Source organism: Alosa pseudoharengus, unplaced genomic scaffold (genome assembly GCF_046254945.1).
Source record: "Alosa pseudoharengus isolate Yale_2024_CS ecotype anadromous, Long Island Sound unplaced genomic scaffold, YU_APseudo_1.1 YU_APseudo_1.1_scf_24, whole genome shotgun sequence".
Lineage (NCBI taxonomy): Eukaryota > Metazoa > Chordata > Actinopteri > Clupeiformes > Clupeidae > Alosa > Alosa pseudoharengus.
Genome location: NW_027468689.1, coordinates 29,266,293 through 29,288,001, shown reverse-complemented (window position 1 = coordinate 29,288,001; position 21,709 = coordinate 29,266,293). Strand labels below are relative to the sequence as shown.

Genomic DNA, 21,709 nt, shown 5'->3' with positions numbered 1-21,709 from the left:
TGTGTGTGAGAGAGAGAGAGAGAGAGAAAGAGAGAGTGAGAGTGTATGTGTATACATTGTGTGCAGTTGTTTTTGTACATATTTTGGTTCCATAATCAAGACGAATTTGATCTAATGTTTGAGAGCTCATTAATGATAATCAGACAATAATTGGCCTTAATTTCAGTACAATTAGCTGCCAATTTAGTAGTCATTAAAGATCTGAGCCAAGGTGACTCTACAGAGGGTGAGACTTTATACATATTCCATCTCCTGATTTAAGGAATGGGTAATATTGGAGGGGTGTTGGAGTGATGTTAGTCATTGTCTCTATCACTCTATTCTTTTTCTTCTTATCAACCTACCGTTTCTCTTTTTTTCGTTTTCTTTCAGCAGTTCCAGTGTTGTCTTTTTTTTCAGCTCACAGTTTTTTCTACCTTCCCTTTGTTTTTCACAAGTACGTTCCAGTGGCTCAGATGTGATAGAACACAATATCATTGCTCAAACCTTCCTCTCCTCCCTTATCCGTTCACACCTGTCCCTCACAAGTTCACAACTATATATAGGTTATGAAATAAAAACAACTAGAACATCAGGATGGTCTGTCTTTCTCATGCTTTTTTCTGTCTTTCTCTCTTTTTCTCATCCTCTTTTGTTCTCTCTCTCTCTCTCTCTCTCTCTCTGCAGGGATGTGGGGAGTGTGTGTGTCAGGGGCGTGCGGCTCGGCAGGCAGCCAGTTCCGGGCCGTGTGGTGCGTCCACTTAGACGGCTGGACGACGCTCCCATCCAAGTGTGCGCTGTCCGAGCGTCCGCCTCAGGAGCGCGCCTGCGTGCGAGTATGCGAGTGGCACCGCACGCTCTTTGAGTGGCAGCTGTCACCATGGGGACCCTGCAGCCCAGCCCCGCCCTCCTCCACCGCTTCGTCCTCGGCGGCGTCGCTGAGAGAGTGTGTGACCGCGCAGCGCGGGGTGCAGAGGCGGCGTGTGTCGTGTACCAGGCGCACGGACGGACAGGCTGCGGCCGACCCACGCGTGTGCGAGGCCTTCTCCCCGCCTCCGCCCGACGAGCAGGCCTGCCTGCTGCCCTGCCCCATCAACTGCGTCCTGTCCGCCTTCTCCCACTGGTCAGCCTGCCGGAGCCAGAGCCAGGGCCAGGGCTGCGCTGGCAGTGGCACTCCCCCGCTTCAGCACCGCACAAGGCAGGTCCTGGCCGCGCCACTCTACGGGGGCGCTGAGTGCCCCAGCCTGACCGAGATGCGGCGTTGTCACCGCGGCGCCAATGCCCCGTCCCCTTGCCCCCACGACCAGCAGGAGCACAGCAACAGCCTGTGGGCAGGGCCGTGGAGCGAGTGTCGGGTCAGGAGCACGCTGCCCATTGGGAGGACACGGGTGGACTTCAGCGTCCAGGACCACTCGGGCAGGGTGGAGGTCAAGAGGTCAGATGAGGCCCGGATGTCAGTGATTGTGAGGAGGCACACGGAGAGCATATTCCGAGTGAACCACCACCATCACCACCACCCCCACCACCCCCACCACCATCACGAAGATGGAGAGTCATGGGGCATTCACATTGGATATCAGACACGACAGGTGCGATGCACACGCAACGATGGCAAGAACGTAATGCTGAGGTGAGTTCACACCAATCTCGTCAATCTCTTTGTGAGACAAAGACCGAGAAAGATAAAGTTATTTGTATACAGGGATGGGAAAAATACATCAAAATGAGATTTAGATCTTCCATCTATCAGCTTTTTTGTCCCAAACATTTATCCTATTATCCTAGTAAAACCCACATAGAGAATATCACATCAACAGTTCAAAAGTTCTACCAAAAATAGGCAAACTAATGAGCATGGGTGAGCTGGGTGTGTGTGTGTGTGTGTGTGTGTGTGTGTGTGTGTGTGTGTGTGTGTGTGTTTGTGTTTGTGTTTGTGTGTGAGTGTGTGTGCCTGCATTGTAGGGGTCTCTTTAGCTAATGTCTTTGAGTGCAACCAACTGCCATTAAGACATAAGCCGGGTAGACACTGCATATTTTTCTGTCACATACAAAATGGTAACTCACACTATGCGTTTTAGTCGGACTGTGATTGATATGTTCACACTGTAGGCCTGTTTGGTTGCTCACACTGGAAGACAGACAACAAGAAGGTTCTGACATGCCAGATATCCAATCGGATAGGACTGGAGCTGGAACACTGATTATTATTACATCTTCTAATCATGCATCATGAGCCTGTTCAAACATCGGACAGATTGGATTCAAGTGGGCTAAAATCAGGTCAAAATCACTGCATCTGCTTTGTACTTTATGACGTCATCACATAGACTTCTCACATAAAGTATACAATATAATAAAAGAAAACATAAAAGTGTATATATAATAAAAAAGAAAACATAAAATGTGCAAGTTAAAATAATTTAAAGATAAAGAATAATTAAGAAGACAACATAAAAGACACAAGGTAGAATAATTAAAAGACATAGGTGTGTGTGTGTGTGTGTGTGTGTGTGTGTGTGTGTGTTTGTGTGTATATGAGAGAGAGAGAGGTGTGTGTGTGTGTGTGTGTGTGTGTCTGTGTGTGTGTGTGTGTGTCTACACTGAATGTGTGAGCATATGAATAAGTCATGGCATGTTAGTGTCTATCGTGTTTGGGTCTTTGTCTTACAGAAGGTGTGTGTGTGTGTGTGTGTGTGTGTGTGTGTGTGTGTGTGTGTGTGCGCACAGGTGCATGTGATGTGTGTCATCCCTAAATCCTGCAGTAACATCACTCAGAAGCACAGCACTCTTTACACATCAATCTCTTCAATCTGTCACACAAAGGGATTGTCCCACACCCACAAAACTACAAAGTAAAGTTATGCTCTTCTTTTTGCACATTAGTCTCTTTCACTTCCAATGAAAGTGTGTGTGTGTGTGTGCGTGTGTGTGTGTGTGTGTGTGTGTGTGTGTGTGTGTGTGTGTGTGTGTGTGTGTGTGTGTGTGTGTGTGTGTGTGTGTGTGTGATTTCTTTTCCACTAGTAAGAAGAATGACAGATATCTTCAGAATTTCCATATGATAACTTCCCATGTCAGATATCTACAAACCATTTTGGAGGTCACCCTAATTTACATATTATTATTTCTGGATATGTCGCCCACATTTGCATATTATTTTCCACATGGCAAAGTGTCAAATGTCAAATGTTCAATTGCTGTTCACTGACATTGACTGTTCAGGTATTGTTATTATATAATGTTTATTTATGTATATGTCTATTATTTAAAATTACGGAGTGTCTATTTACACCCCTGGTACGAATAGCCTTGGCCACACACATGGTAGGAATCACACAGACATCACAAGTATCACACGAAAGAGCTTTTTCTCAGCTTTTAAACGATGTTAGCCGCTAATTGCTGTGATGAACGGTTCGCGAGAAAAGTAAATAATATCATTCAATAATCATAAATTCTACTGAAGGTTTTGCGTCCATCTCCCTACCCATTCATCTCGGCGGAATACTTCACGAACCCCTCGTTTAACACATGACAAACCATATATCAATAAACAGCAGACCTTACCGAACACAAAGGTGTAAAGCAGTCCCCTGTACAGTTAGCCGTTCCAGAGTAATCCAGTTTTGAATTTGCAGTAAATTTCAACATACATGGATGTCTCCAAATTTGGGCTTTAAGTTTTACACTGTGTTTAAATTGTTCCACATTATTTCATAACGGGCCAAATACAAAATAAATATTACAAATGTCACCTAGATATCGGTAAATCAGAGGACAGCTGACTAAGAGTTTGTGAAAGTAGCCTTAATGATCACAAAAGCATGCATCTAGGCTATTTGACTTTCTTAAAGCTGAGCTGTGCTTAAATTGTTCAATACATGATTTCATAACAGGCCAAATATCAAATAAATGTTCAATATAGCCTAGATATCTGTAAATATTAGATGATCAGATGATTTACAGTTATATGTAATGTGTCATGTTTCATGTTTTTGTAATGTTTCATACAGTGATGCAGGTCTACTGCAGTGAATAGGCTAAATACAACTTTGATCATTTTTATAGCCTACTACTGTATAGTTAACGTTGGCCTTAGTGCCCTGACATGTGGCCTTTGTGCCCTCCACCAAATATGCCCAACTGAATCCAAGTGGCCTTGCCCCCAGAATGTTGAAATTCCAAGCCTGGCCACACAGCTGAGCTATTCACACCTGTGACATAACAACAAAAAGACGTTGCTCGCGTGCACAAAAAACATGGCGGACATTTGTTTTTTTGTCAGCAGAAAGTGAAGAATTCTGAAACGTTTCGGCACTAATATCTGTTCAGATTAAGTTTTAGATTGAAAAGTTGTGTTTTATTTTCATAATCTTGGTTCAGTGAACACATACAACCGTCAGTTTGTTAGTTAACAGAAATTTTGTGAATATGAGAAGGTGAGAATTTCGTGAATATGAGTAGTACTATAAACACCAGCTGCAGATGCAAACAGCATACCTTATTCAGAGTGTCTATTACACAGCTGAGGTATTCACACCCTGTTACATAACAACAACAAAAAAACATGTTTGATCAACATGCCAGAATAAATGCACAGGGGTGCAAATAGTATACACTGATATTTGTACAAGACGGGGTACTAATAGGACACATTGCTGTGTGCACCAGGGTACGAATAGCATACACTGCTAATTGTACCAGGGGTGCAAATAGCCTTACCCTTAAAATTATTACCAGATGCGTTTGTCCAAAACAACATAGCCTACATTATTTTAACCAACAACCAAGTGAAACACACCAGACAGGTATCTCACCCCTCCCTTCAGTATTCCCAGAGAAACTACACACAGGGTTTTGTTTTTGTTTCCAGTTTGCGGAGCCTGGGCTGCCTTTTTAGATTATACTCATGGAATGGGCAGCTAGCAGATCATTAGAAGATTATTGCTGAATGTGACAAAAATGTATGAGCTTGAAATCGCAAAGGATCGCTGACCGCAGTCAGTCAGCACATAAGTATTGCTGGGGTAAGCAGATGTATTGCGTCACATGACAAACATTACATCGAAATGAACAACAGAAACATTTTGTAAAGTATGAACGTAACTAAATGTTCTCGAGTACGAAGGTTGCGACTGAGGTTAGCCAACTACGCTTTCTAGAAACGCACCCCTGGTTGAGATCACTGCAAATATCTGCATTAGATTCAAAAGTGCTTAGATTCAACAGTTGATCTAAGCGTGCAGAGATCAATTGTGTCTTGGGCTACATGATGTCTGCACATGCACAAGCACGGGTCACTTCAGGTCACAAATGCTAAGAAGTATAAGGTACATTCTTCTTCCAATGGATTAGTGACAAGACTTCAGTGAATAAAATGTTATATTGAATGCAATATTAATGTCAGTATATTTTTGGAAATTGCTAAGCTATAGAATATTCCACCATCATGATTCTGGTATTGCCAGATTTTATGCAGTATGAAACTAGTCCTAGCCACAGAGGTAATACCATTACCCGTACCCTACTATGTATCTTGGTAATGATTTCAGCAGAGGCTAATGTGAATAAGAGTATTACAATTCATTTGTCAGGTGCAAATTACGAATCCAGTTACATTAGAAACTCATCTAAATGAATCCAAAGTTACAAAAAGATTAGGAGAAGACATGAGAAAACACTTTTGCAATGAAATAATGAACATACCCGGCTGCTCAGAAGATGGCAATTATTACTGATTAAATGTTAAAATAGCTTGCCATAGTGTGTGTGTGCACGCACGTGTGTGTGTGTGTGTGTGTGTGTGTGTGTGTGTGTGTGTGTGTGTGTGTGTGTGTGTGTGTGTGTCTGTGTCTGTGTCTGTGTGTGTGTGTGTGTGGTAACGGAGGGAGGGAACTTTGAAGGACAGTGTGTGGTGTGGAGCACAGCCACAGGTGCCTGTTCCTGACAGGGCTGATCCCTTGGGGATTTGGAGATTAGTGTTAGTACCACATGCACGGCACCAGGGATGCTTTCATCTCTCAATAATGTCTCATGATTTTCCTAAATCTCCACCACCATTTCCCTGAGTCTAAAACTTCTCTACATATCCAAAAGAACAAGGATCTCGGAGAACATCTCTTCCAGCATATGCTCTGTGCCTTGCCATATCGTCAGGAACATGAAACCTAATCTGTGCGCTGAATACTAATTTAATGCTGCTAATAGTTGTCTTGCAGTGCTGTCAGACAGTGTTGTGGAGAATCTTTGATCTTGTTTTGCTTATTTTTCCCCTTCCAAGATGTTCTCTCTCTTTGGATTGCTTTGAAACATGAAAAAACAGACAAATGTTTGGAGACAGTTCAGAACTTTGTGAAATACATATGGAAAAAGATGTTAACAAGAAAACACTTTCCAGCTCAACAATTTGAAGTCCTTTGTAAACAAGAGAGAGGAGTATTCTCACTGCCAGTTCTGGAAACTTTGAGGAGGCCTCCTCACGCAGATTAATTAACGTTTGCGTTTAATCTCCACAAATAGAACTTTAATCTTATTAAGGGACGGGTTTTGAAATTTAAATTTCCCACCTGAGTTCTGATGCTCACCCTGGCTGTTTAATTAGCAACCTAATTACCAAGTGAAATGACTTCAAACTTATCACCAACACAAATCTAATTAATCATTGCTGTAGACCTGATTAAATGGCCATTATCCTCTTTTGTTAATTATGCCACTGATCTGTAATATTTGCACAAAAGCTGTGGTTTTGAACAATGGAAAACTATGCAGTTGATCACTGTGGGTATTGTTAGTGGTGCAAGCTAGTTTTGGTGCAAACTAAATGAAGACACAAGAAGTCTCACAGGAATAATTAGCTTTTACTTTGTCTTTTACAGATCTCCCCTACCTTCCTACAATACTGCAATGGTATCTATGCAAAGGCATTTGCTGCATACTAATGTGTGTGATTGTGTGTGTGTGTGTGTGTGTGTGTGTGTGTGTGTGTGTGTGTGTGTGTGTGTGTGTGTGACTGTGTATGTGTAGGAGTGTATTGTATATATGCTAGGAAAGTAATGTTTGTTGCAACAATGATTGGCTGAATTCGGATTAACAGATGGTTTTACTTTTCTCCAGTACCTTCTTTTCTCACTTCTCCAAATGCAGCAGAGCACAAAGGGAAATGTAGTCAATAGCCACTATGGTCAGGGCTATTTTAAAACAAAAATATGGCCCTTCCATTTCCAATCATAAAGAGTGCAATGCTTCTGCACAGTAAGTGTTAACTATACTGCAACAAATCAAACAGGTGTCCTCAAGGCTGTCAAGGTCTAACAGTGTCACACTCAAACGTGTGAAGTATTCCTTGCACCTTGCTTAACACTTACTGTAACATTGTCTGATCCGAAATGCACCTTGAGCTAAGATGTCTGCAGTGAAAATGAAGTGCCAGGCTCCCTCTGTTTTAACAAACAAACTGACTCCCTCTGATGGGAAATTAGTCACACTTTTATTTGTAACCTGAGAAAATCAGATTGATAAAATAATTTCAGAAAATCATATGAACAAACCATCATGCCTGATAACAATGCCTTCTTTGATTATGAATTGTGGCCTAAAAGCTAGTTCTAAACACATTGGTAATTTAATAAGAAATGTATCAGTAAGGCACAATACAATTGTTATAGTATTATAATTATTGTAGTATTATGTAACGATGGACCGTGAATCCGCTAAAAACGTCAGAGCTCTTTCATTGTTGTAGAGCTACTGTATGTGCAACTTTACCGAAGACAAAGAGTACCCTACAGAAGTAGCCTACCATACACAGCCTCTCCTTGTCTCTCTGTCTCAACAGACACCCCTCCTCAGGACACACATTTAATCCAAACGTTCTCAATCGTGCAAGCCAAGGACTGTTGTTGCTAAATTGATATTAAATTCGGTTTCTGGTAGTCCCGATAGTCCCGATGGAAATGTCTTTTCTCAGGCTCAAAAGGCCTGTCCTAAGGAGAAAAAAGGTACCACTTTGAAACTTGAACACACGTGAGGAAACTGAACAGTCCAATCAGTAGACTATGATGAGGTATCCCATTCCTGGCTTCAACCAGTGCTAATGACAGCTGAAGCAGCAAGAGACAGAAAGAGGCAGAAAGAGCTGTTGGAGCCTAAGCCTAATAGTAATAGTAGGCTAATATATCTGCAGAAATACAGTATTTTTTCATTTTATATCGTTCCATCCCTATATGGTATAATAACAAGTCTAAATGTATTAATAAATGTGTTATTACATATTCTATTCAAAGCCTCTGTGATCATGACAACGCCCCTGTGAACTTCCGTTCATGCGTAATGCCCAAAGACTGTGTGGTGTCTGATTGGACGGAGTGGAGCCCATGCTCCAAAACCTGCCGCACAGCAGACCAATCTCCTGGCTACAGGACCAGGAAGCGTCATGTGAAAGGGCTTCTGATTGGTGAAGGAAAGGAATGCCCCGCCCTGGAGGAAAGAGAGGCTTGTAATCTCATTGGGGACCTGCTCTCACTGTGCCCAAGGTATGACTCAAAATAAAGCAACAAAGGGGAAATCATATTTTCTTGGGTACGTGTGTGATGGACCATGTGTGTGTATGTGTGTGTGTTGGTGCTCCAGCTACCAGTGGCTGCTGACAGACTGGGGTGAATGCCAGATCCTTCCTCTGCTGGGTCAGCAGGACCATCGCCATGGTAATGCCAGCGTCCTCTGTGGAGGTGGCATCCAGACCAGGGAAGTGTACTGCGTTCGCCTGGACAACGTCACATCCCTCTCACACAGTAAGCACGCAGGCCAAAGAGCAATCACTCAGCTCCACACGAGTGCTCTAGTAGTATAGATGTAAGACTTTCATTCACTCTGAGATTAACTTCAGTATTCAGGGTGCCATTGGGCTTATTTGTTTCCATAAAAAATATGTATTTATCTTCTGCTAGCTCAATCAAAGCATGCATCAATTTGAAAGGAGTGTGTGTATGTGTGGGGGGGGGGGCATTTTTAAGAGGAGAAAATTGTTTCTGTGAGGGGAAAATTGGATAGCTTTTCAGTAATGTATGGATGATGTCTTGTCTTAGAGAGGAGTGTGGGGAGGATTAAATGTGTTGCGTACATTTCTGCATTTTAATTTAAATGGTAATCGGTGAGGCTCTTGTGAAGTGATGTGAGAGGGTGGCTTCAAATCACATTTCTCTCCCTCCAGCACTTAATTTTTCTGCTGTAGAAGTGTGTGTTGCGCAAAACTTCTGACTTACAGGTTATTAGCCTTGTTAACCCCAAACGCGCTGTTTTGTTTTCTGCTGATATATCTCCCTTCTTTTATCTCTGTGATCTGTTTCTCATTGTTGCAGAACTGCGGCCAGTGAGGCGGGACTTGTGCTCGGGGCCCCTCCCCTCAATGGTGCAGAGCTGCTCCATCACTTGTCCTCAGCTCTGCTTGCTGTCTGATTGGTCAGAGTGGGGACCCTGTGTTCATGATGAGTGCTTCGAGTCACAGGGGAAGAGAGGTCAGGAGAACAAACACAGCACACTCACCCAGCAACATCTGGTCAACACAAACATACATGATTGATATTGGTTGGGGTAAGAGTGGGTGATATGTGGACGATATGAATGTTGGCCAGCAAACTGCCCTTTCGGAATTTATCTTTGTACTCTCAGCCTGCCCAACTTTAAAAGTCATTCTGGGACTCAGATATTCCTTACTTTTTGTACTTCATATACTTTTAAAAAAATATCTTAAAAAGTTAAATTCAACTTTAATCGAACTTTAATATTTAATCTGCAGACACCCTGCATATTATTCTCAAAATTCGCTTTGAGAGTGACCTCCAATGATCTCATTCTTCATGTTGTTGTCATTATGGGTGTGGACCTTGTCTTTGCAATTAACTATAGTGATACTTAAAACTAATTCTTACCATTATCGTTATCGTATAGTTATCGTGTGGATGAGCCTTAGTCAATAACACCACGTCAACACTCAAACTCAGCAAAATCTGTTGAATACTCTAACCCAGCATCATCTAGTCCACATGGCATCCAACCACACCACTGTCTAAAATAATGCAACTGTACCCACACATCACTCCAAACAACAGTACAGCCAACTCCTTCCCAAAGCACACAGCAAAACAAAACAGTAACCACCATAATAACACCTTGACCTTGAACCACATAAGAAAAGAACAAAACACCTATTTTCTTGCACAAACAAAACTCCTAAAAACAGCGTTCTGTGGATTCCACATATGCTTACACCAAAGACACTTGGCAAGTGCCAAACTTTACATGATGTAAACCAGCTCCTAGTGCAAGGTTCATGCAAGGTCTCTCTTCCATAGGAATCTTCTGACTGATGATGTGTGTGTACACAAATACATTTGCGCACACACAACACACACACATACATTTCTCTCCAAAAGGGTTTCATGTGCGGAGGCGGTCTGTGTTGGGAGGGACTGGTGGAGTCTTTGAGAGCTGCCCACACCTGACCGAGGCCATGCCCTGCGACAAGCCCACTTCCTGTTTCACCTGGCGTTTGACCTCACAAGGGCCCTGCACCCCACAGGAAGGAACTTGTGGTCCTGGGACCCAAGAGCAGAAAGTGGAATGTGTGAACACAACAGGTACGTTCTGTGCTGGGCTGCACAGTATGACAGACGATATGCCACACGCGCCACAAAAACAATCTATCTGTGCGATGATGATTCACCACCAAAGTTACACGGGTGCAATACAGTCTTCCATATGGCAAGGCAATGAATTTGAGTCACTTCAATCTACTTTTTTTGTCTGAAGTTTAGGGGAGTGGAATCTAGGGGAATCAACATGCTTTGATTTGGACTTGCTATCTGTAGTCTACAGGGCGTTTAAAAAGCATGACTGCTTTTGTGTTGAATCCAATCTCCAAATCACTGGCTAGTACATGATTGACATTGTTGACCATAAATTGGTGGGGGAAAATGTGGAAGAAAAAAGACTTTGATAAATATTACATGACCACCAAAACCAGCAATATCAGGGCAGCGATCATAATAATGAACAGCTTCACTTTAGCTGACAGTTTGCTTTGAAAAAAAGGAAATGTTATGCTATAACATATGCATGGACACATATTGTTCTGTCAATGTGCTGTCATATGTTTTGGACTGAGGGTTGAATATACTAGCCAGACTACAAGATTATACACACCCTCTCTCTCTCTCTCGCTCTCTCTCTCTCTCTGTCCCTCTCTCACTCTCTGTCACACCCACGGACAAACACACACTCCGGTTTATCCATTCCAGCCATGCGCAGGCATCTCTCTCTCCGGTAGTGCTGCTGGTCAGCTCAGCTGGCCAGGACTCTGTGGTAATGAATGTGAGGCATCAATCAGAGTTGCAGCTGTCAGCCAGGGAGAGTGAAGATCCCAGCACTGTGTTGCGATGTTAATGATGGTCATTACAGACACAATTACCTGCTCCATTACCACATCAATATAGAGAAGGCTCAAGCGAAGGAATGTGGATTGGATAGAGAGCATGTGTGTGTGTGTGTGTGTGTGTGTGTGTGTGTGTGTGTGTGTGTGTGTGTGTGTGTGTGTGTGTGTGTGTGTGTGTGTTTGTGTGTATGAGTGTCTGTCTGTGTGTGTGTGTGTGTGTGTGTGTGTGTGTGTCAAGTCAGGTTTGTTTATAAAGCACTTTAAAAACTGTTGACCAAAGTGCTACACAATCAAAATATCAAAAGATCAAACAATTCAAAACAATATTTGGGAGACAGGGAGTGTGTGTGTGTGTGTGTGTGTGTGTGTGTGTGTGTGTGTGTGTGTGTGTGTGTGTGTGTTTGTGAGCGAGCATGCATGTGTGTGTATGTAATTGTATATGTGTGTAAGTGTGTAGGAGATGGAGAAGAGGAATAGTGAATGTGAGAATATTTAGCCTACAGCATACCTAAGATGTGTGTGTGTGTGTGTGTGTGTGTGTGTGTGTGTGTGTGTGTGTGTGTGAGAGAGAGAGAGAGAGAGAGAGAGAGAGAGAGAGATAGCCTGCCTAGATGAATATGTGTGTGTGTGTGTGTGAGACAGAGAGAGTGTGTGTGAGAGGAATATTTACATGTCTTGTTGATGCAGTGCCTTAGTACTCGTGATGTGTGTGTGTGTGTGTGTGTGTGTGTGTGTGTGTGCGTGTGTGTGTGTGTGTGTGTGTGCAGGGACGTGCACAGGAATTTTGAGGGGCAGTTGGTCTGACCTGAAAAAAGGGCACCCCCCCCCCCCCAAAAAAAAAAAAAAAACTCATGGGCTATATGAAGGACTGAGAATAACAGGGTCTTTATTAAAATATACACAAAGAAGTAAAACACTGAAATACAGCACACCTTAACTACTGAGTGCAAAGTCTCTGTCTTACCTGCTGGTTGGCTTTTTCGCAGCCAACCCTGCAGTGATGTGCTACCCTTTGCTGCCTCCCTGAATTGTCTCTCCCTCTCCTGAATCCACTTCTTTTCAGTGGGCATCTTGGCTTCAAACAATACCCATATAATATATTTTTTTAAAATTATAATTAATGTGATGCATTACTTCCATCATTCATTATTCTTGCTAAAACGAAATGTGAAAACTATCAGCAGACATGTAGCTTAGTTTGCCTAATGCCTACCAAAAAAATAGTAGCCTAGGCTATGTGATAACGGGCTGCTTGTCTGCAAGCTGTCTGTCTGATTATTTAGGCTAAAATGGTTATGGTTATGGATTTAGCAGACGCCTTTGTCCAAAGCGATAAAAGTGGCAAACTCAGCCTGGATTTATGAAGATTTTAATTAATTTCATAAAACTTGATGATGATGATTGTTCGTTTGTTATACATCACAAACTCTCCTTTTCCAACAACATTGAGTCGTCTCACCAGACAACCGTGACAATCTCCTTATAGGGCCGCTCATGCAGGCTCAGCTCAGGTGCCGGTCGCGTGCAGCGCTGCAGCCACTCTTTACAGTTTACTCTTCCCCTACTGACTTTCACCTTCGGTGCCCGAATGGAAGTGAAATTCTGCACCTATTGTACGATTTATTTATTTATTTTTCTCCCCCCTCGGAAGGGCAAGGTGAGTCGAGAAGGGCATATGGGCAGTTGCCCGGGCAACCTGACCAACCCCCCTGTGCACGTCCCTGTGTGTGTGTGTGTGTGTGTGTGTGTGAGAGAGAGAGAGAGAGAGAGAGAGAGAGAGATTTACATGTACTTGCATGTACATGCAGTGCATCAGTACTGAGGATGTGTAACTGTGTGTGTGTGTGTGTGTGTGTGTGTGTGTGTGTGTGTGTGTGTGTGTGTGTGTGTGTGTGTGGGTGTGTGTGTGTGTGTGTGTGTGTGTGTGTGTGAGAAAGAGAGAGAGAGAGAGATTTACTTAAACTTGTCATGCAGTGCATCAATACTGAGAATTAACAAACACCTCAGCTTCACATGCGTCCCTCTATCTGTGGCAGCCTCAGCTCAGCTCACGTGCTTCCTGCCCGGCCACGGAGGACAGGAGTGTGAAAAGAGTCAAGAGAAAGGAAAAAACCTATGGAAGCCTCCTCTTTCTGTTTGATTGGCTGAGGTTGAACACAGACTTCCTCAGTCTCTCTCGCCTTCTCTCTCTCTTTTGCTATCTCTCTTTCTTTCTCTCTCTCCATTTCTCTCTCTCAGTCTCTTTCTGTTCTCTCTACTGACAGGCTGTCTACTAAACAGTCAAGATTTAAGTAAGTGTCTGTGGAGATGGATGTATTTGGGAGTAAAACAGAGAGAAAAGAGTAGATTATGTATGCATTTGCTTTGGCTGACATCTGCAAGTGTCTTGTATGTAGGTGTGAAAGAGTGCCCTAAAGAATACACATGTGTGTGAAAGTGCTCTATTTTATAGCAATTAATGTCTAGTAATAGTAATTAAGATATAGGTGGCAATGTAAACAGTGCAGATAGAAAAGCCACTGTAAACAGTAACAGGTGTGTGGGGGTGGTTGTTATCCCAATCATATGGAAAGTGAATGCCTTTCTTTTTACCTTTTCTTTTTACCTTTTCAAGAATGAATGCAACTCTAACCGCTTAACGTACAGACATGTTGAAATAACCATTGTGTAGGTCTGGAGTTGGACAAGAGAGTTTTTCAGATTTTCTTAAAAGTTTATACTTTTTGAGAAATAGGGGATTTAAAATGTCAAAAAGCTAATTTTTCCCCCATAGACTTGTATGGCTGTGATGTCATAATGGCCTAAAGCCAGCTGCACTCTTTAGAATCTAAGCTCCCAGAGAAGTTCCCGGGCTAATTAGAACACTGGCACAGGTGTCACCTGTGAATTCCACTGTCTCAGCTTCTAATGCATACAATCTGGCACTCCCTAAAACTACAGATCCTGTTTAAGTGTTTCCCGTCTGTCAAAATAAAAGTCACAGTCATATCTCATTCTTAGCGCATTATATCTCCAGAACGGCTTGACGCATATGCTTCAAATTTGGTACAAGTGTTTGTATGGATTCAAAGATTAAGTGAGCTGATGTTGGAGGTCAAAGGTCAAATCCATGAATACTCTGAGCGCGATATCTCAAAAATGCCTTGACATACATGCCTGAAATTTGGATTGAGTGTTTGTATGGATTCAAAGAAGTCAGCAGCTTTCCATCCACTATTGTAATTCCTCTGGCATTACATTTTCTAGTTGTGACATGTTGTTGTGTAGTGTCAATGGCAGTTCATTATCCTGATTGCTTGTGGATAGAAGCTGTCTCTGAGTCAGCTGGCACAGATCTGAGTGCTCTTGTACAGCCTGCCAGACTGAGATGACTGGGGTCACAGAGGACCCACCTCACTTCCTCCTGTAGCATCGCCTGTGAAGGTCCTGAATGGCTGCTAGCTCAGTCCTTCTGATGCACTGTGCTGATCTAAAGTTAAAGTAAAAAATTTACTGATATTTAGCAGATACTTTTATCCAAAGCAACACAGACTCACAAAACGAGTCGGTGATGGACTTGTAAGGGGAGAACAATGATGTGTTTTCCTCAATTTGACTAATGTTTCCCCCTTTTCCTCTGGCAATGGCATTTCTGCCCAAGTATCCAAGCTAAACAACAGGGTAAACAACTCTGGTATCCAGCCAAGTGAAAGTCCCTTGATGTAGCACCAGATTGTAAGTGAAGTCTAATATCCAATACCGTCTGCCTTTCATGCGCTTGACAAGTTACGAAAACATGTGACAATAGCAGTAGAAAGTGAAAATAAGCACAAAAAAAAGCACTTGAGGACAGTGGCCATCTCTCCAACGCTGTAACCAGGCAACCTTAGTGATGACACTGAGCAAGAGAGAGAGAGAAAGAGAGAGAGAGAGAGAGAGCAGTATTGAGCAGTACATACATAAATGGAGAGTTACAACAATGGACTAGGACGAGAAGATAAAGTCAAATGAAAGAGGAAAGAGAAAGGAGAGTGAAAGTATGAGTCATGTTCTTCCCCAGCCCTGGGCACCGGGCTTCAAGAGGTTGTAGAACTGAATCCTCTGGGTACATCTCTGTCTGTCAAAGCCAGCAGTGTGTGTGTGTGTGTGTGTGTGTGTGTGTGTGTGTGTGTGTGTGTGTGTGTGTGTGTGTGTGTCTGTCTGTGTGTGTGTCTGTATGTGTGTGTTTTTGTGTGTCTGTGTGTGTGTGTGTGTGTGTGTCTGTGTGTGTGTGTGTGTGTGTGGGTGTGTATTTGAGGGAGAGAGAGAAAAGACAGAAAGACTAGAACTAGACTAGACTAGAAGACTGAGAGCATGTCACGGCTGCATGAGAACATGTTAGAGTCCACTCTGCTTCACTGGCCGGTCCATGTGTGCATCAGGCCCAACCTGAGGGACCACAGACACACACGTCTTAGGACTCATGCACACGAAATATATGTATGAGCAGATTGTGTGTGTGTGTGCGTGCGTGTGTGTGTATGAAACATGTTCAGTTTCCATGCACACTCTCTAACAGGCCAAAACATACTGCATGGGTGGCATGCTTAATGCAGTGTGTTCTCCAGAATTCCACCACCGATGGTGAGTATGTATGCCAACGTGTGTCTGTGTGTTTGTTTGGTATTCAGCATGACCAGTTTAATCCTGTAATCCTCTATCATCAGTCAACCCTCCCGTTACTCATGCTTGCATGCAAACACACACACATACACACACACACACACACACACACACAGTATGTATACACATTCCACATCAGTATCTGTTCAGAGGAGAATATTTTAGCCCTGCTCTCTTTGTATGTATTTGGTTTGTGTGTGTGTCTTCTTGTGTGCATGTGTTAGAAAATGTGAGCTGAAGTGGGTTTATTGGGTTTGGTGGGGTAGCCGTGGCCTACTGGTTAGCACTTCGGACCTGTGACCGGAGGGTTGCCGGTTCGAACCCCGACCAGTAGGCATGGCTGAAGTGCCCTTGAGCAAGGCACCTAACTCCTCACTGCTCCCCGAGTGCTGCTGTTGATGCAGGCAGCTCACTGCGCTGGGATTAGTATGTGCTTCACCTCACTGTGTGTTCACTGTGTGCTGTGTGTGTTTCACTAATTCACAGATAAATGCAGAGACCAAATTTCCCTCACGGGATCAAAAGAGTATATATACTTACTTACTATACTTATATATTTCACATCCAAATGTGACAGTCTGTGAGGTGTGTGTGTGTGTTGTCCCTCTTCATGAAGAGAGACAGGGCATCTCCCTAGTACCTAATGTGCTCAGTTGTGTGCCTACCACTGAAACACGTCCAACAATTCCAATCTAAAAAACCACTGGCACATCTTGAAAGATATTAAACCCACCCCAAAAACCTGCTTCATCTCTCTCAGATTGAGTGTAAAGATGAATTCTGGCTGGATGCTTGTGTGGTGGACTGTCCAACCTCTGATCTAAAATTCATCTTGAGCCCAGGCCTGTCTCAGATCTCCAGCCAAGGAAGTACCGACCAAGATCACCCTCACCTCAAGCGCGTGGGAGTTGGTCCTCAAACGCAGAAATACGTCACCAATCTTCTCTCCGAGTGGCTGGCTTTTGCTGGCGAGTTATAAGCAAAAAAAATGAATAAATAATCTTTGGATTCCTCAAGTGCAGACACGCATCACCAATCGCCTCCCTTAGTGGCTGGATTCCGGTGATAGATTATGAGTGAGGTAAATAAACAAATAAATAAATAACCCCCCTGTCCGGGTTGCGGCGTGATGGCATCGGTTGTGGAGATGAATGGGCCGGTGGCGTGGGCAGTCAGCGGCAGCTGGAGTCATAAACATGTATATTTCAGCCGAGGCCACGTCTGGAAATCAGGCCGCCGACACTTAAACGAGGCACATTTACATATTTATTCCTGTCAGACAGCCAGCAGGAACAGGAAGTGACTTGATAAGAAGAAAGCGGAGACATCAGCTCCCAAGGCCTCCACACACACTTACACACACTACTGAATGGGCCTGAATGACTGATACAGCAACAAGAGAGAGGAGCAGGCTGGTAAGGCTGTTTAAGTGTGTGTGTGCGTGTGCGTGTGCGTGTGCATGTGTGTGTTTGTGTGTGTGTGTGTGTACTATACACACGCAAAGAGATGAAACAGATGTATCTGTGTGTATTATACAGTATGTATACCAGTGCATCATAACCAAGTAAATGAATGTCTGCATGAGAATGTGTTTGTCTGTTTGTGAATGGCATAAGTTTTGTGTGTGTGCGTGCGTGTGTGCGTGCGTGTGTGTGTGCGTGCGTGCGCGTGTGTGTGTGTTGTAGCTGTTGTTGTTGTGTTTGTTTTTGTTGCAGCTTAGGGTTCATCCAGTCCTTCCGGTCCATCATGGTTATGCTTTAGTGTCATTAGCATACAGAAACCTCCAGTGCTCTCAGAACAAATCCTCCTCTCCAACCTGCCTAACAATGAGACACTGCATTAAGGGTTGCCAGATAGACACATTTTGTTCTCAACGATTCCCTACAGGGCTATTCAGAGGTATTGTTGGTGCCATTCTCAAGATATAGCTGTTCCTGTCTCCATGGATAACCTTTTGTGTCAGTACCAGTCACAAACTCTGAACAAGAGCCAGAAAAGTTCTGGCAACTTATGTTTGCCAATAAAGTTAAAGTTGACAAGTCCAAGAGGAATTGAAACCCAAGAAAAACATTTTGTAACAGAAGGGATATCGTGTGTGTGTGTTTGTGTGTGTGTGTGTGTGTGTGTGTGTGTGTGTGCACACGTGCGCACATACTATTTGTGCTCAATCATATGAAAGTGTGAGACTGTGTATGCATATGCATTTATGTGTAAATGCGTATGCTTGGCTCTGTGCATGAGTGAGCACACAGGTTAATCACTAAGAAGTGTATCTGCATTAATGACCGCCACATGGATAAATGCAGCAGCCACTTAGAAGACTGAGCCAGCCGGAGCAGTCAGTCTTGAAAAACAACTAATCTCCACAACACTATACTATAATGTGCCCCATAACAGCAAGTCGCTATCAATTCATTTACATGCCAAATATGAAAGGGCATACTATTCAGTCTAGAGGCATGAACTATCACACCTGGGCAATCAATGTTAATCTTGCTTAACACATTCTTGGCACGTTAAACTCCTGTAGATAAAAATATGAAGGAGCCTAACTTTGCTAATTTATACAAAACAACTTTTCGAACAAATGTGCTTTTACATGAGTCCACCGGGCCACCGGGGAATCGCATCTATGAGTTTCGGTGTTGTGAGCACTTTATTCTTTCAAAAACAAACACTGTCTCTGATTTACGTATCTGTGAGACTGGGCAGGTCTTTGTGGGTGTTTGCACTTTCGGTGAGTGAGACACGTTCCCCTGTGTGTCTGCATGTTTTTAATGTCCGGCTCTCGAGGGCTTTCCGCCGGGCCGGTCACATATGGGGGGGTTTGGCTACCTTGGCTCTGATTCACCGGCTTTATTAGAGAGTACACGAGCAAATGGACCTGCTGTCACACTGCCTATTAGTTCACTGGAGCGCCAGGTTTTTATAGTGTTTTTTTATGTATTATGGGGATGAATGGATGTAGCCAGACATGCTGGGCTATTCTAAAACCACTCGAGGGTGCCCATCAATAGCCACACTCCAGAGAGAGACAGGGACAGAGGGAGAGAGAGAGTTGGGGGGGTGGGGGTAAGAAGGGGGCTTATGTGTGTGTGTGTGTGTGTGTGTGAGAGAGCGAGAGAGATAGAGAAAGAGAGAGAGGTTAATGTGAGAGAAAGAGATAGAGAGAAAAACAGAAGGGGTCCAGACAGTCAGAACCATAACAGCCAGTATTTAAAAGGCAGTGCATCTCTGCTCTCTCTCTCTCTCTTCCCTGCAGATCGTAATGGCCACTGTGTGGTAGTTCAGCCCGCTCTCTCCTATAGTCTCAGATATTTGGTCCCTTCGGCCTTTTGGCCACGTTCCATTTAAAAGACAAGCTCAGAACCAGCCATGTCAGGTACCACTGAACTTCTTGGATGATGGATTTGTTTGGATGATCATTCAGATGATGCTAGCGGTATGCAACTTTGGTCTGTCAAAAAATGCCTAGATGATTTTACAGGCCCATGTACAACCCTATAATAAGGCTGGGGAATTGTTGGACACAGGACACAACCATGTTCCCTGGTCACGGTGGTTTTGTGACCATGCACAGAACTCTCCTTATTCAACAAAACCAAGCTAAAAACGCCATGCATCTTTAAAGAAAGTGTATGTACTCGCAGATTACAATTTACCATGGGAGGCATAAAGGCTCACGTAAGGTGAGACACTACAGGTGAATACAGCCATTACCACACTCATAAGCAAATGAATCCAATCCAATCCACTTTATTTATATAGCACAATTTAAACAAACACAACGTTTCCAAAGTGCTGTACACCACAACAATAAAAGGACACAGTAGGATAAAAGTAATAAAATAAGATAAAACAACATAAAATTATAAGTAAAATCAAATAAATAAATAAATAAATAAAGTGCACTGCCCACACAGCACATTTAAATCACATCAATCACGCTACCTGGTGTTAAAAGCCAGAGAAAAAAGATGGGTTTTAAGCAGAGATTTAAAATGAGGACGGTTTGGAGCTGCAACAGCAAAAGCACGTTCTCCTCTGAGTTTTAGCCTAGTTCTAGGCACTGTCAGGAGCAGCTGGTCAGCTGACCTGAGAGAGCGGCTGGGAATGTAGGGGTGCAGCAGCTCGGAGAGGTACAGTAGGGCAAGGCCATTCAATACTTTAAAAGCAAATAAAAGAAGTTTAAATTGAATCCTAAAAGGAACAGGCAGCCAGTGGCAGCAAGGCAGCATTTTGAACCTGTTGCAGACGGACAATGGAGGACCCACTAACCCCCATATAAAGTGCATTGCAGTAATCCAGCCGAGTGGTCACAAAGGCATGGATTACTGTTACAGAGTGCTGACTCTGAAGGACTGAGAATTGAACCAAGTGGGAGTAGATTGAGGGAAATAAGAGAGGGCCAAGCACAGAGCCCTGTGGCACCCCATGTGACAGGGCAGCAGTGGAGGACACAGAGTCAGCAAGGCTAACACAGAAGATTCGCTGGGACAAGTAGGGCCTGAACCTGCGCCAATGATGCCCACCCACTGCTTCAAACAAGCAATCAGGATTTCATGGTCCACTGTATCAAAAGCTGCAGTCAAATCTAAAAGTACATGAACAACACAGTGACCAGAGTCAGTAGCTAAAAAGATGTCATTAAAAACTCTTAAAAGTGCTGATTCGGTGCTGTGTAATGTTTTAAAACCGGATTGGAAAATCTCAATAATATGATGTTCATTTATAAAATTCATGAGCTGGGAATAGACAGTCTTTTCCAAGATTTTAGAAAGGAAAGGCAATTTGGAAATAGGCTCAGGTACAGGTTTTTTTTTTTTTAACAAGGGTTGCACAATGGCGTGTTAAAAATGAACAGGAACCACTCCAGAGGACAGACTGCTATTATTAACTGTAGTAAATGATGGTATTTCGTAAATGGTAAAACGTATTTCGTTTTTTTTTTTTTTTTTTAAATAAATGATCACCGCATCCAAACAATATATTCTAATCCATAATAAAGATTGAAAAAATATTTTGCCTCATGATTGCTCATAAACTCATCATAAAATCAAATGACTGCAGGTCCACTTTCTGTCACCATAGCAGCAACTAGCTATGAACGAAGTCTTGGTGAGGTGTGGAGTTGAGCGATTGACAGCAGCCATGAAACGTTTCCAGAGTGGAAGTGATAAAAGAAAAAGAAAAAGCGAGGAGGAAGAATTTAGAAAGAAATTGCCTAAATTAACCAACTTCTTCCAGTCGAAGAATTCTTCCACAGAAGAAAGTAATTTGGATAGCTCTTGTAGGCCTACTACATATTCTTCTACTGATGATGATGATGATTATGATGATCTAAGTGAAACAGTCGTGAGGGATCACTGTCACTGCTGAAGTCCGCACTGGTGCTGTTGGTGCTGCTACGGGCTCCATTTCAGTAGCAGAAGCTTTGGGTGCAAACGAAACCAGTACGTGAGTAGCCCTTACACAATACCTAGCACTAGGCTACAGTTATCAGTGATGACCCTGCGTTATGGCCAGACACCGTAAGAGAGCGAGTTGAAATCGTTAAAAAAAAGGCCCTGTGCAAATTAAGAACTTTGAATTCCCCAAAAATGCAGATAAACCACCCAGAAGATTCACGGTTGAACATTATTACATGACCATGAAACATGGAGA

General features: G+C 43.2%; 1 protein-coding gene across 1 annotated transcript in view; it reads left to right on the top strand.

The window, feature by feature from the left end:
• The first annotated feature begins 668 nt into the window (after nt 1–668).
• thsd7bb (thrombospondin, type I, domain containing 7Bb) overlaps nt 669–21,709 on the top strand; it is a 42,493-nt gene continuing 21,452 nt past the window's right edge. Inside the window, exons 1-5 of the mRNA XM_076302544.1 lie at nt 669–1,609; nt 8,259–8,507; nt 8,605–8,777; nt 9,333–9,488; nt 10,440–10,610. Of these exons, the coding sequence (XP_076158659.1) occupies nt 669–1,609; nt 8,259–8,507; nt 8,605–8,777; nt 9,333–9,488; nt 10,440–10,610 (1,690 nt within the window). The remainder of the gene's footprint in view (nt 1,610–8,258; nt 8,508–8,604; nt 8,778–9,332; nt 9,489–10,439; nt 10,611–21,709) is intronic.